The sequence below is a fragment of the Anomaloglossus baeobatrachus genome, chromosome 9, assembly GCF_048569485.1.
Source record: "Anomaloglossus baeobatrachus isolate aAnoBae1 chromosome 9, aAnoBae1.hap1, whole genome shotgun sequence".
NCBI classification, from domain to species: domain Eukaryota; kingdom Metazoa; phylum Chordata; class Amphibia; order Anura; family Aromobatidae; genus Anomaloglossus; species Anomaloglossus baeobatrachus.
Window position 1 is genome coordinate 42,393,044 of NC_134361.1, and position 14,392 is coordinate 42,407,435.

At 44.9% G+C, this 14,392-nt stretch overlaps 1 protein-coding gene across 1 annotated transcript in view; it reads left to right on the top strand.

The window, feature by feature from the left end:
* Positions 1-14,392, top strand: part of SPTBN4 (spectrin beta, non-erythrocytic 4) — a 138,294-nt gene that overhangs the window by 81,078 nt on the left and 42,824 nt on the right. Inside the window, exon 20 of the mRNA XM_075323644.1 lies at positions 11,659-11,805. Coding sequence (XP_075179759.1) covers positions 11,659-11,805 — 147 coding nt within the window. The remainder of the gene's footprint in view (positions 1-11,658; positions 11,806-14,392) is intronic.

Consider the following 14,392-nt stretch of genomic DNA (forward strand, 5'->3'; position numbering starts at 1 on the left):
GTCCCGGAGCCACCATCCCTGCCTACGGAGGGGTTAACAGCTTGCTGCACAACATCTCCCCCGGGTGTCCCGCAACAGCAGCGGTGGTGTCCCACTTCACCACACACTGTGGGTGGCGTCACGAACTTACAGCGTACATATACGTCCATCCCCCTTTTCACTCGGCATGTCCGCGAAGCCCCCGGGTCCGGAGACCCTCAAGCCACAACCCCTGAAGGTCTGGACTCAAGCATCGCCGGCTGCTGGTATGGGGCGGCACATCCTGCGCACATGTAGAGAAAACCCGCGAGTCCGGAATCTCCCCCTTACATGTAGAGATGTAGAGAAAGCCTGCGAGTCCGGCATGTCCCACTCACGTGTAGAGATGTACAGAAAGCCTTCAAGTCTGGAATGTTCCGCCCACATGTAGAGATATAGAGAAAGCCCGCGAGTCTGACATGTTCTGGCCACATGTAGAGGTGTAGAGCAAGCATGCGAGTCCAAAATGTCCTATCCACATGTAGAGAAAGCCTGCGAGTCCGTAATGTTCCACCCACACGTAGAGAAGCCCGCCAGTCCGGCATGCCCGCCCACATGTAGAGAAAGCCCGCGAGTCTGGCATGTTCCTCCCACATGTAAAAGAAAGCCCGCGAGTCCTGCCCACATGTAGAGAAACTGTGTGAATTTGTCTTGGCCTGTCCACACATTGAGAAATCCTTGCTTTCTCTGTCCATTCAAGGAGTGAGTTTCTTAAGTGGCCTTTACACACTGCGACATCACTCAAGCGATGTCGTTGGGGTCAAGGAATTTGTGACGCATATCCGGCCGCGTTAGCGATGTCGTTGCGTGTGACACCTATGAGCGATTTTGAATCGTTCAAAATCGCTCATCGGTGACATGGCCCCCTATTCTCGATTATCGCTGCTGCTACAGTAACAATGTAGTTCCTCGTTGCTGAGGCAGCACACATCGCTCCGTGTGACACCGCAGAAACGAGAAGCCTCACCTTACCTGCGGCCGCCTGCAATGAGGAAGGAAGGAGGTGGGCGGGATGTTATGTCCCGCTCATCTCTACCCCTCCTTTTCTATTGGGCGGCGGTTCAGTGACGCTGCTGTGACGCTAAACAAACCGCCCTCTTAGAAAGGAGGTGGTTCGCCAGTCACAGCGACGTCGCTAGGCAGATAAGTAGTGTGACTGGTCCACGCGATGTTGTGCACCACGGGCAGCGATTTGCCCATGTCGCACAACCGATGGGGCGGGTAAGCACGCTAGCGATATCGGTCACGATATCGCAGCGTGTAAAGCGGTCTTGAGTCCTATTCTTTCCCACTATCTATAGAGAAAAAACATGGGTCTGTTCCTTCTCGGCCATATGAATTTATAAGGAAAAGCTGTCCATCACTAGGAATGAATGGCCGGGGCTGGCAGGACTCCCAGGCTGTATCTACTCCTACATGTATGCAGCTTTAAATATGAACTTAATTAAATTCTAGAAAGTCCTATCTCTCCGAGCTCAGACTCGTTCCCCCGTTCTTAGGGTATGTTCTTATGACCATTTTCTCCACATCCAAGAAAAACGGTCCAATTTTCTGATCAGAGTTTGAGTGTCATCAGTTTTTTCAGATGTGGAGAGAAAAAGAAAAATGTTTCTCCACCTTAATTCTGTCAGTCCATGAAAACTGGACCACAAACAGATGTCCTCCGAGTGCGGTCCAATTTTTTCCATGGAACCATAGACTTGCATTGCCGATTTTGATCTGACACTTGGAACAAAATCAGACATGTCCGATTTCTTCCCCTGACCACTTGGTTTGTTGAAAAAATTGGACATAGAATATCATAATGAAACCTATAAAGATCCCAGTAGCCAAGACACCAATAAATAAAGTAAAGGGGAAGACCACTAGTAAAGAAGAGACCAAAACACAAGTTCTTAGTGAAATACACAATGTTTAATAAATAACTAATGTGACATAAGGACAGACAATAGTGACGAAAGATCTTAAAATCGCCAGACACAAGATTGCACAAACACCACCTGCAGATGTAGTGGAACTGCTAGATGTGAGAGGGTTAATGTAAAAAAAACCCTAAAAACCAGAGGACGGGGAGATCATGCAGTGGAGTATAGCCAAATAATAGTCACCCACGTGTATACCTCTCCCTATATATGCCGAGGGAACATGTCACTAACCAACCATATGAGAGTAATTACCTTGAGACATGTCGGGAAGGCTACCAGACCAAGCAGGTGGTGATGGGCGGAGCCTCGACGCGCGTTTCACCGAGCGTGGCTTCGTCAGGTGTGTTTTGGTCTCTTCTTTACCAGTGGTCTTCCCCTTTACCTTATTTATTGGTGTCTTGGCTACTGGGATCTTTATAGGTTTTATTGTTCTCTATGAGACCTTCCCTTCAAGGGAAGCTGTAGGTTTACATAGAATATCATAAGTCCGAGGGCTAAGTGTGAAAACCGTGGGTCGCACTCGGATGAGAAAATTAATGGTGTGCACGAGCTCTTATGCTGTTCTTCGATTGGGAACCTGAGCAGCCACTTTAATGCGCCATATTGAGGTTGTATATAGATGCAATGTTGTGGTGTGACGGCAATCATAGTGAGTGGCCGCAGTTCTTCTTATTTTCGCAGAATGATCCTAACTTGGTTCCTTCCTAGCACCGGGTATTACTAGCAGCTCTAGCTGTTGTAATTCTGATTATCTCGGTCATCTCCGAGCCTCCTTATTGCAGCTGACGGGAATTGAGCTCCCTCGGGGGATTCATCTTCACACAGCGCTGATACTCACCTGCCGGGCAAATCTTCTGCTGCTAGTTAGCATTTCAATGACTTGTTCTCCAACGAAGAAACGCACAACTACACTAATGCAGCCGCGTCGTCTGTAATTCTGCACACCGCGTGTCTATCGCCATCATTCACCTGTGATGATCATATCATATGATGTTTTTGTACGTTGCTGTCACTACGTTGAACCATCACTGACTTGAATGGTCGGATGCATAGATACAATAACGGGCTCATATGTCTCGATTAGAGTCATACTTCTGTATATACAGTGGGTATAGAAAGTATTCAGACCCCTTTAAATTTATCATTCTTTGTTTCATTGCAGCCATTTGGTAAATTCAAGAAAGTTATTTTTTTCTCATTAATGAACACTCTGCAGCCCATCCCCCATCTTGACAGGAAAAAAAACAGAAATGTAAAATTTTTTGAAAATGTATTAAACAAGATAAACTGAAATATCACATGGTCATAAGTATTCAGACCCTTTGCTCAGACACTCATATGTAAGTCACATGCTGTCCATTTCCTTGTGATCCTTCTTGAGATGGTTCTACTCCTTCATTGGAGTGCAGCTGTGTTTAATTAAACTGATAGGACCTGATTTGGAAAGGCGCACACCTGTCTATATAAGACCTCACAGCTCACACTGCATGTCAGATCAAATGAGACTCAAGAGGTCAAAGGAACTGCCCAAGGAGCTCAGAGACAGAACTGTGGCAAGACATAGATCTGGCCAAGGTTACAAAAGAATTTCTGCAGTACTCAAGGTTCCTAAGAGCACAGTGGCCTCCAAAATCCTTAAATGGAAAATGTTTGGGACCACCAGAACTCTTCCTAGACCTGGCTGTCCAGCCAAAGTGAACAATCATGGGAAAAGAGAGGGAAAGAAGAACCCTAAGATCACTGTGGCTGAGCTCCAGAGATGCAGTAGGGAGATGGGAGAAAGTTCCACAAAGTCAACTATCACTGCAGCCTCCACCAGTCGGGCCTTTATGGCAGAGTGTCCTGACGGAAGCCTCTCCTCAGTGCAAGACATATGAAAGCCCACAGAGAGTTGGCAAACACATGAAGGACACCCAGACTATGAGAAATAAGATTCTCTGTTCTGATGAGACGAAGATAGAACTTTTTGGTGATAATTCTAGGTGGTATGTGTGGAGAAAACCAGGCACTGCTCATCACCTGCCCAAAACAATACCAACAGTGAAACATGGTGGTGGCAGCATCATGCTATGGGGGTGTTGTTCAGCTGCAGGGACAGGACGACTGGTTGCAATTGAAGGAAAGATGAATGCAGCCAAGTGCAGAGATATCCTGGAAGAAAACCTCTTCCAGAGTGCTCTGGACCTCAGACTTGGCCGAACGTTCACCTTCCAACAAGACAATGGCCCTAAGCACACAGCTAAAATAACAAAGAAGTGGCTTCAGAACAACTCTGTGACCATTCTTGACCGGCCCAGCCAGAGCCTGACCTAAACCTAATTGAGCATCTCTGGAGAGACCTGAAAATGGCTGTCCACCAACGTTCACCATCCAACCTGACGGAACTGGAGAGGATCTGTAGAAAGAATGGCAGAGGATCCCCAAATCCAGGGGTGAAAAACTTGTTCCATCATTCCCAAGAAGACTCATGGCTGTACTAGCTCCAAAGGAGGGTGCGTACTGAGCAAAGGGTCTGAATACTTATGACCATGTGATAATTCAGCTTTTCTTGTTTAATAAATTTGCAAAAATTTCTACATTTCTGTTTTTTTCTGTATAGATGGGGTGCAGAGTGTACATTAATGAGGAAAAAAATGAAATTTCTTGAATTTACCAAATGGCTGCAATGAAACAAGAGTGAAAAATTTAAAGGGGTCTGAATACTTTCAGGACCCACTGTAATAGGCTGATGCATTTTCGACCTGATTCAAACAAATCTTTAAGGATCCATTGACTTATACGGGGGTCAGTCCAGGCTCTATTTTATGGAGAGCCTCAAACTTGACCTCTTCTGTGATTTTACTGGAGAAAGGGACATCAGCAGATGAATCGAAAATATGTCCATGACGGGGACATGTCGCAATTTAAAAGGGGTCACTCGTTGCTCTTATTTTATTCCTACTACTCTTATTGAGTTTTTTAAATCTGCTATATGGTTTTGGCAATATGGGCTTATTTATTTGGTCCTAATTTTTTTGGGTCTTTACAAGAGCGTATGGCTCACAGGATCCTCAGGGGCGTGGCTTTAGAATGCTGTGCATAATTACACCGAGCCACACCCCTTTGTACAGATATAAAAAAAAAAATCACTAAATTAAATACACTGGATCCATATAGCGGATAAATAAATAAATAAAAAAAATGGAACAGTCAGGGAAGAAGTAGGAATAAAATAAGAGTAAAACTGGTCACTTTTGACCTGGTGACCATATTGCAGGCAGTGTAATATAATGTATCCTGTTAAAATGAGACAGTGGAGCTGAATCCGAAGAACCTCGTGGATAAATGGGACCTTCCGGCGTGACTGATGCCTCGTGTGGATGCAGTCTTATACCGGAGCATTTACCCGATGGTTTCATGTGATATCAGCCACTGGTATCCAACCTTATAGGGTGGCACGGTGGCTCAGTGGTTAGGACTGTAACTATAATGGCTCAGTGGTTAGCACTGCAGTCTTGCAGCGCTGGGGTCCTGGGTTCGAATCCCACCAAGGACAACATCTGCAAGGAGTTTGTATGTTCTCCCCGTGTTTGCGTGGGTTTCCTCCAGGTTCTCAGGTTTCCTCCCACATTCCAATGACCTACAGATAGGGAATTTACATTGTGAGCCCCAATGGGGACAGTGTTCCTGATGTATCTAAAGCACTGCAGAATGTGTTAGCACTATATAAATATAAAGATTTTTTTTTTTATAATCCCCCCCCCTGCACAGGAGATGTCACTCAGCTTTTTCATACTCCTTAATGGCAACTATTTCTAATTACCCAATCATTCGTGGGGGATGATGGAAAGTGCATATTGAGGCATTTAGGGTATGTTCGCTCAGGACAGATGCTTCACCCCAGAGTTGCATGTGGATAAACCATAATATATAAGTAGCAAAGAAAAAACATCAGGCACTCACCAGAGCTTGCTTGTGCAGGTTTATGATTTATTCAATCATTCGGGCTTTCATGTGCATAAGGGCTGGTGGGGAGGGAGAGGACGCTAGGCACGTCCAACGACGACGGCCGTTTCGCACCCATCTGGTGCTTCAGCTGGTCTCTTCAGCACCAGACGGGTGCGAAACGGCCGTCGTCGTTGGACGTGCCTAGCGTCCTCTCCCTCCCCACCAGCCCTTATGCACATGAAAGCCCGAATGATTGAATAAATCATAAACCTGCACAAGCAAGCTCTGGTGAGTGCCTGATGTTTTTTCTTTGCTACTTATATGTCATAACTCTGACTGCATCGGCGGCACTGCAGAGCAGGATTTCTCAGCCGATACTGAAGGACCTATTATCTTCCTATGATCTAGACTAAGGACATATACGTCCGAAACGCGTCCTCCCTTTTTACACCTGCTATGATGCGTTTTTAATGCAACCATGGAACATGGAATTTTAATGAAATTTTGAATAAAATCTGATGTTTTAAATTTCTGGAACTGGATGCTGGATTTTCTCCTCCTCCCTGCAAATTGTGGTAGTAAGGTCTAACTACCAAAAGTCCGTGCACCGTTCTTGGCTGATACTCTAATCTCCTGAAAGGGTGAGCTGGTTTTTTTCTTCTCTTTGCTCATAATATATTACAGTACATGCAAAACAGGTGAGAATTTACAAAATTTCATCCACACATTATCAGGAAACAAAATAAAACCAAGCGGAAATTGACCAGGGTTGCAAACTGGAAATCCACAGTTTACTGCAGATTTTACCCTTAAGGCCTTGTGCACACTCTGGTTTTTGACACTTTTTTTTGTATACATTTTTTGAAAATCCGCATGCATCTCAAGAAGCCAGCAAATTCTATGAGATTTCTGAAGTGCAGTGCCAACGTTGCGGGGTTTTTTTTCCCTTGCATATTTGGTGCAGATTTTGAAGCAGAAAAAAATCACCACCGTGTCAAGTTCTGGGGTGTTTTTTACGGCGTTTTTAGCCCTTCCAACCATTGACTTCACTAAAAAATAAAATGCACCAAAACCGATGCAAAGATGCAGATCTGATGTAGAAAATTTCTGCACCAAATCTGCATCCTGTGCACATATTAGAATCAAGAAATCCATCAGTCCAGATTATCTAATTTAAGGGGAAAACCCATTTACTACGCATATGTCCACCATAACATACATGACAAAAAAGGGGAGAAAAGAAAACTTATATAGAAAGGTAAAAGTAATTTTTATTGGTAACACTTAAAAAGTTGACATAAATATGACACAATTAAAAAAGAGCACAGAGGGAATGGAGCGGCTATGCAGACAATACAAAACAGACAAATATTCAAAAATGATCAAATGGATATAATGTCAAGATGATGGCAGAATCCCTATTGGTTACATATAGACCATAAAGGAGAGATTGACAATGTTAAATTGTAAGGTTGGGAGCCATACAAAGAGAAACAGTCAGCCCCTGCAGGGCTAAGGGGAGCAAATAGTAAATTGAGCTGATTAGTCACTGTGTCAAAAGCAGAAAAGTGCCAAAAAAGTTAAGCCAATCAATTAAGCAAGTAAATAGCACATACAGTGCCTTGAGAATGTATTCGGCCCCTTTAAATTTTTCAACCTTTTCCCACATTTCAGGCTTCAAACATAAAGATAAAAGTTTTAATGTTCTGGTGAAGAATCAACAACAAGTGGGACACAATTGTGAAGTTGAACGATATTTATTGCTTATTTTAAAATTTTATAAAAAGTAATAAACTGAAAATTGGGGCGTGCAATATTATTCATCCCCTTTAAGTTAATACTTTGTAGGGCCACCTTTTGCTGTGATTACAGCTGCAGTCGCTTGGGGTATGTGTCTATCAGTTTTGCACATGGAGAGGCTGAAATTCTCGCCCATTCTTCCTTTGTAAACAGCTGGAGCTGAGTGAGGTTGGATGGAGGCATTTGTGAACAGCAGTTTTCAGCTCTTTCCACAGATTCTCAATTGGGTTCAGGTCTGGACTGTGACTTGGCCATTCTAACACCTGGATATGTTTATTTGTGAACCATTCCATTGTAGATTTTGCTTTATGTTTTGGATCATTGTCTTGTTGGAAGATAAATCTCCGTCCCAGTCTCAGGTCTTTTGCAGACTCCAACAGGTTTTCTTCAAGAATGGTCCTGTATTTGGCTCCATCCATCTTCCCATCAATTTTAACCATCTTTGCTGTCCCTGCTGAAGAAAAGCAGGCCAAACCATCATGCTGCCACCACCATGTTTGACAGTGGGGATGGTGTGTTCAGGGTGATGAGCTGTGTAGCTTTTACGCCAAACATCGTTTGGCATTGTGACCAAAAAGTTCGATTTTGGTTTCATCTGACCAGAGCACCTTCTTCCACATATTTGGTGTCTCCCAGGTGGCTTGTGGCAAACTTTAAACAACACTTTTTATGGATATCTTTGAGAAATGGCTTTCTCCTTGCCACTCTTCCATAAAGGCCAGATTTGTGCAGTGTATGACTGATTGTTGTCCTATGGACAGACTCTCCCACCTCAGCTGTAGATCTCTGCAGTTCATCCAGAGTGATCATGGGCCTCTTGGCTGCATCTCTGATCAGTCTTCTCCTTGTTTGAGATGAAAGTTTGGATGGACAGCCGGGTCTTGGTAGAGTTGCAGTGGTATAATACTCCTTCCATTTCAATATGATCGCATGCACAGTGCTCCTTGGGATGTTTAAAGTTGTGGAAATCTTTTTGTAAGCAAATCCGGCTTTAAACTTCTCAACAACAGTATCATGGACCTGCCTGTTGTGTTCCTTGGTCTTCATGATGCTCTCTGCGCTTTACACAAAACCCTGAGACTATCACAGAGCAGGGGCATTTATACGGAGACTTGATTACACACAGGTGGATTATATTTATCATCATCAGTCATTTAGGACAACATTGGATCATTCAGAGATCCTCAATGAACTTTTGGAGTGAGTTTGCTGCACTGAAAGCAAAGGGGATGAATAATATTGCACGCCCCAATTTTCAGTTTATTCTTTTATACAAAAGTTTAAAATAAGCAATAAATATCGTTCAACTTCACAATTGTGTCCCACTTGTTGTTGATGCTTCACCATAAGAATAAAATTTTTATCTTTATGATTGAAGCTTGAAATGTGGGAAAAGGTTGAAAAATTGAAGGGGGCTGAATACTTTCGCAAGGCACTGTACATGCAGTGTGTCCACCCATATCCTGTCCACCGCCATTAATTTGAGAACGGCGGCAGCTATAGCAATAGAAGTGGTGTCTAGGTATAGTAAAGTAGCCATGCGCTACGCAATGAAACCACCTATAGCGCCGCCTGGTGGAAAACAACGGAGTTAGCATTTTTATCTCGAAAACGGAACAAGTTAGAGAAAAAAAGTGAATTACAAAGTTGTAGGGCATCATCAATTCAATACGAATCGACACCTTGCATACAGAAATGCTATGATTAGAATGTGTAAAACTCACAAGGCTGCGGACGTGAAGCGATACCTCATGGAGACCTTCCTACAAGTCATTGGGTATGGTGGCTGCGTGGAGTGGCCTCCGCTCACCTGACCTGACCCCATTGGACTTCTTTCTGTGAGGTCACATCAAACAGCAGGTGTATGCGACCCCTCCACCAACATTGCAGGACCTACGACCACGTATCACAGATGCTTGTGCAAACGTGTCACCTACCATATTGCACAACGTGCAGCAAGATCCAGTATGCTGTGCAGAGCCCAGATGTGCATTGCAGCTGACGGGGGCCACTTTGAGCATCAAAGTTAAATGAGCGCCATATGCGTGACCAGCATTCAATGTTTTGGGGGGGTCATGGGTTTCATATCATAGCATTTCTGTATGCAAGGTGTCGATTCCTATTGAATTGATGATGCCCTACAATTTTTTAATTCACTTTTTTTCTCTATCTCGTTTCATTTTCGAGATAAAAATGCGAACTCCGCTGTTTTCCAAGGGGTGGCGCTATAGGTGGTTTCATTGCGTAGCGCATGGCTACTTTACTATACATAGACACCCCTTCTATGCCTATAGCTGCCGCCGTTCTCAAGTTAATGGCGGTGGACAGGATATGGGTGGACACACTGTATATGATTTAACAGCTCAAGAAAGTATACCTGGAGGGGGACTGGCAAGAAACCACCCAACGCGCGTTTCACTTGTCCTAGTGCTCGCTTTATCAAAGGGGATCAATGTATGGTCTATATGTAACCAAAAGGGATTCTGCCATGATCTTGACATGATATCCATTTGATCATTTTTTAATATTTGTCTGTTTTCTATTGTCTGCATAGCCGGTCCATTCCCTCTATGCTCTTTTTTAATTGTCTTATTTATGTCAACTTTTTAAGTGTTACCAATAAAAATTATTTTTACCTTTCTATATAAGTCCACTTCTTTTCTCCCCTTTTTTTATCCGCTGCACATAGCCTAAGGCTATGTTCACACCTTGCTTTTTTGCTGCGTCTTTTTCCAGCTTTTCTCTGTACCAGCAAAGTGAATGAGATCTCTGACATCTCGTGCACTCGCTACCAATTTTTTTTCTGGCATTTTTATTCCTGCCGCATGTCAACGTTTTTGCAGCATCTTTCATCCATGTGACCCCGCGACCTGTCCCCAAAACCAAAGTCGCCACATATATTAGGCAAGCTCAGGACTTTTTCTAGCGTGCCTAAATATTCAAAGATGCAGACAGGCATGCGGCACATGTTATGCCATCATGGAAGATTTGGCGTTCAGGGGTCTGGGAAAGATGAGTGACGAGTCCTTCCATTAGAGGAGCAGGGCTGGTGGTCACACTGATGCACGGATGGAGCGATGGAGGCGCTGAGGGACGCAGATATGCAGAATGAGTTGTAGAGATTGGAGCAGGCAGCCGGGTGCTGGGAGCAGAGGAGAAGGGGTGGGGGGGGAGATGACGCATCACATGCAGGATCCTCCCCCTCCATCCATTCACTGCAGTGGGATCATTCCACCATCCCACCTTGACTGTGGATCGAGGGGGACCTACTAGCAATGAGCATGTGTCAGGATAGCAGGAGCACCGTGCTCCTTGTCCGGTCCGACTAACGCATCTGTTCTGGGGATCGAGCAGCCCACCCCTCATAGGGACAGCAAATCTCACTGCACCAAACAGCATCGCAGGACATTATGCACTGACAGCAGCTTCTGCAGGCACACAGCACCATCTCATGCAGCCTCCTGTTTATTCCTTTCCACTCGACTGCTCTCTCTCTGCCCTGCTATTAATCCATCTGCTCCGGCCTGTCATCTCCATTCATCCCCTTACCTGTCTCGTCAGACATCCCCCCTCTGCCATCTGTCTGTCTCTTTCACGCATACCTGATCCCATCTCCATCGCTCACCTGTCGGATAAGGCGGTCAGGTTTCTCATCCACCGCCACCGTCTTCTTCTCTCCCGACTGTCTCGGTCTCTCGTCTCCCCATTTTTTAGATTTATTTGCAGCGGATTGTTGGATTGCCGTCTCACCTGACTATCGTCTATTTCCCCATTTACCTCAGTGTGTCTCTCTCATTTCTTACCTGTCTCGTTACTTTTTGTACCGGTCTATTTTCCTCATTCTAGTCCTTGTGGACCTAATTGACAAGTGGGGGATATTAGGACCCTCGTTCCCGTCCGTACCTGCACTCACCCCGCATAGAATTGTCCTTTCCATAGAAGCAAACATGGAAGCCGTCGCTCTTACCCACCTTTATATGTCCCGTAGCTGGATGCTTGGATCAGCGAAAAAACACTGATGGCTCGGGACAACTCGCGGGACGTGACTCAGAAACTCCACAAGAAATGGCTCAAGCACCAGGCGTTTATGGCTGAATTGTCTCAGAATAAAGGCTGGCTGGACAAGATCGAAAAGGTAAGAGACGTCTTCTCTATTGCATTGATAAAATTGTGAGGACACCTTTGGTGGGACCCCGAGGTGACAGCCCTCATCTATCCTCCTATGTAGCCCCCCCCGTTCACTTTTCGGAATATTTTCAATTTGCTTTGATCTTAATATTCAGAATAATCCCAATACATCGGGGAGCGGTAATGCTGCCGGCACATTGTAGGACTTCAAGAAGAGCCGGAGTAAAAGGTATAACGTGCTGCGTGTTGTGGCTTATCTCAGCGGGGGCGGTGGGCATGTGCCCCGGGTGCCGGGAATAGTGCCAACAAGCCACTCTGCATGGTATTTTTTCATGACGTTAAGTCTAGAAACTGGACATTAAACCCCTGACACAATCCTAATTCAGTATTTTCTTTACAGCCCAATCATTAAAAACTTGACCCAATCAGTTGTGTAGTTGTGAAGTATGCTGGGATTTGTAGTTACAGTCACAGGTAGAATCCAGAATGAGGTTTATGTCTATATTCATGAGGTTATTGATCCCTCACAACAAGGAGAAGGATAACACAGAGTAGACGTGTGTCTATGGCCACCTACCCATGAACCCAAATGGACCTGATGTGATCCTTCTTACCCCACCAGAACTATTTTCTGCCTTTTGTGCCAGAAGCACGGTGGCTCAGTGGTTAGCACTGCAGTCTTGCAGCGCTGGGGTCCTGGGTTCAATTCCCACCAAGGACAACATCTGCAAGGAGTTTGTATGTCCTCCCCGTGATTGCGTGGGTTTCCTCCAGGTTCTCCGGTTTCCTCCAACACTCCAAAAAAAGACATACCGATAGGGAATTTAGGATGTGAGCCCCAATGGGCCAATGTTGCCGAATATATGTGAACCGCTCCGAGTCTCAGGAGCAGGGAGGCATACAAATCTGACAAATAAATAAATAAATAAAAGACGACCTGTCAGTAGGACGTATGTGACCAGTTTTTGCTCATTTTATTCCTGTTGATCCCACAATGTTCTGCTGGTTTTTTTTTTGTTTAAATCCGTCATACAGTTCTGGAGATATGGGCCTTTTTATTTAGTGCAAATTTTTCTGGTCTTTCCAAGGGGGCTGAGCTTATTATACAGAGGAGCTTAAAGACACGCCCCTGAGGATCCTGTAAGTCACACTTCCTTGAAAAAGACCATAAAAATTAGCACTGAATAAAAAGGCCCATATTCCTGCAACCTTATGCCAGAATAAAAAACAGAAATAAAACATAAAAAAAGTTAATGCTTAAAGGAGAAGTGGGGATAAATTAAGAGGGAAATCTGATCTGGTGACTGACCCTCTTTAAAGTTGTTGGCCACTACTTGGACAACTCTCATTCCCCATGTTTGGCCCCAATAAAATAAAAAGGTATATACATGATTCCAATGCCAGCATGGTTCCAGGGATGAAACCACTCACGTTCCTGGGGGTCATATGAGGTTGTGACGTCACGCAAGCCCAATAAGTGCCGACTTCTCTCCCCACCTTCAGACATATGAGTAATAGGCAAGAAGTGAGCAGCAGCCGCAGCTCTCATTTTCTGTTAATTAATTAATACGTCTGAATCTGGGGAGAGAGAAGCCGATGGTGATTGGGCACCAGGTTCTCGTAACGCCCAACCTCATATGAGCCCAGGAGGAACGTGAGCCCCGCCACCGCTAGAACCACACCGCCACGGTAGGGGAGTATAGGCTTTTTATTTTAACGGGGCCACACATAGGGAATGAGAAGGGGTTGTCAGAATACTTCGGTGATCCGTTAAAATCCGCAAAACACAAGATTCCGACAATAACCGTGCACTTCAGTGAACCCGACAGAGTCGCTGTGGATATGGTACTGGTCATATTTGTCTATTTACAGAGGTTGTCCTCTACTTTTACATTGATGGCTTATCCTTAGGATAGGTAATCAATCTTTGATCAGCCGGGGTCCAACACCCCGCACCCTGCTGATCATATGTTCTCGGCCCCAGCGGCGGTAGCAGGCAGCCGGAAAGGCTCAGTTCTGGAGTTGCCCCTTCTTCTGATATAGGTCACAGACTGGTACTGCACATTCGCCTCCTATTGATTAGAATGGAGGTGGATGTGCAGTCTCCTGCCGCAGACACTATCAGAAGACGGAGCAGCTCCGGAACTGAGCATTTACTGCTGCCTGCTGCCGCTGGCGGGACCGAAAACAGCTAATCGGGGTGTGGGGTGTCGGATCCCGGCTGATCAGACATTGCTGACCTATCCTAAGGATAAGCCATCAATGTAAAGGTAGAGGACAACCCCTTTAAGATATGCACAAGTGTCAGAACACTATGTGTGTGAACCTAGCCCTAGAGGCCGACCAGTCTGGCTGATATCGGTGAGTTCAGCTGACTTTAATCCAATATTTATGGGGGTCTTTAGTGACAAAATATGACTGTTCATTTCTGCCTTATATCAACATCAGAAAAGAAAGAGACGATAACCAAATGCCCCCAAGTTTGTCCATGACTTTGGATTTTCATGTATCTATTGAACACGTAGAGAAGAATATAACATGATGGACTCAACGTCCTATAAAGGTCACCGTCTATTTATAACTCCGATCCATTT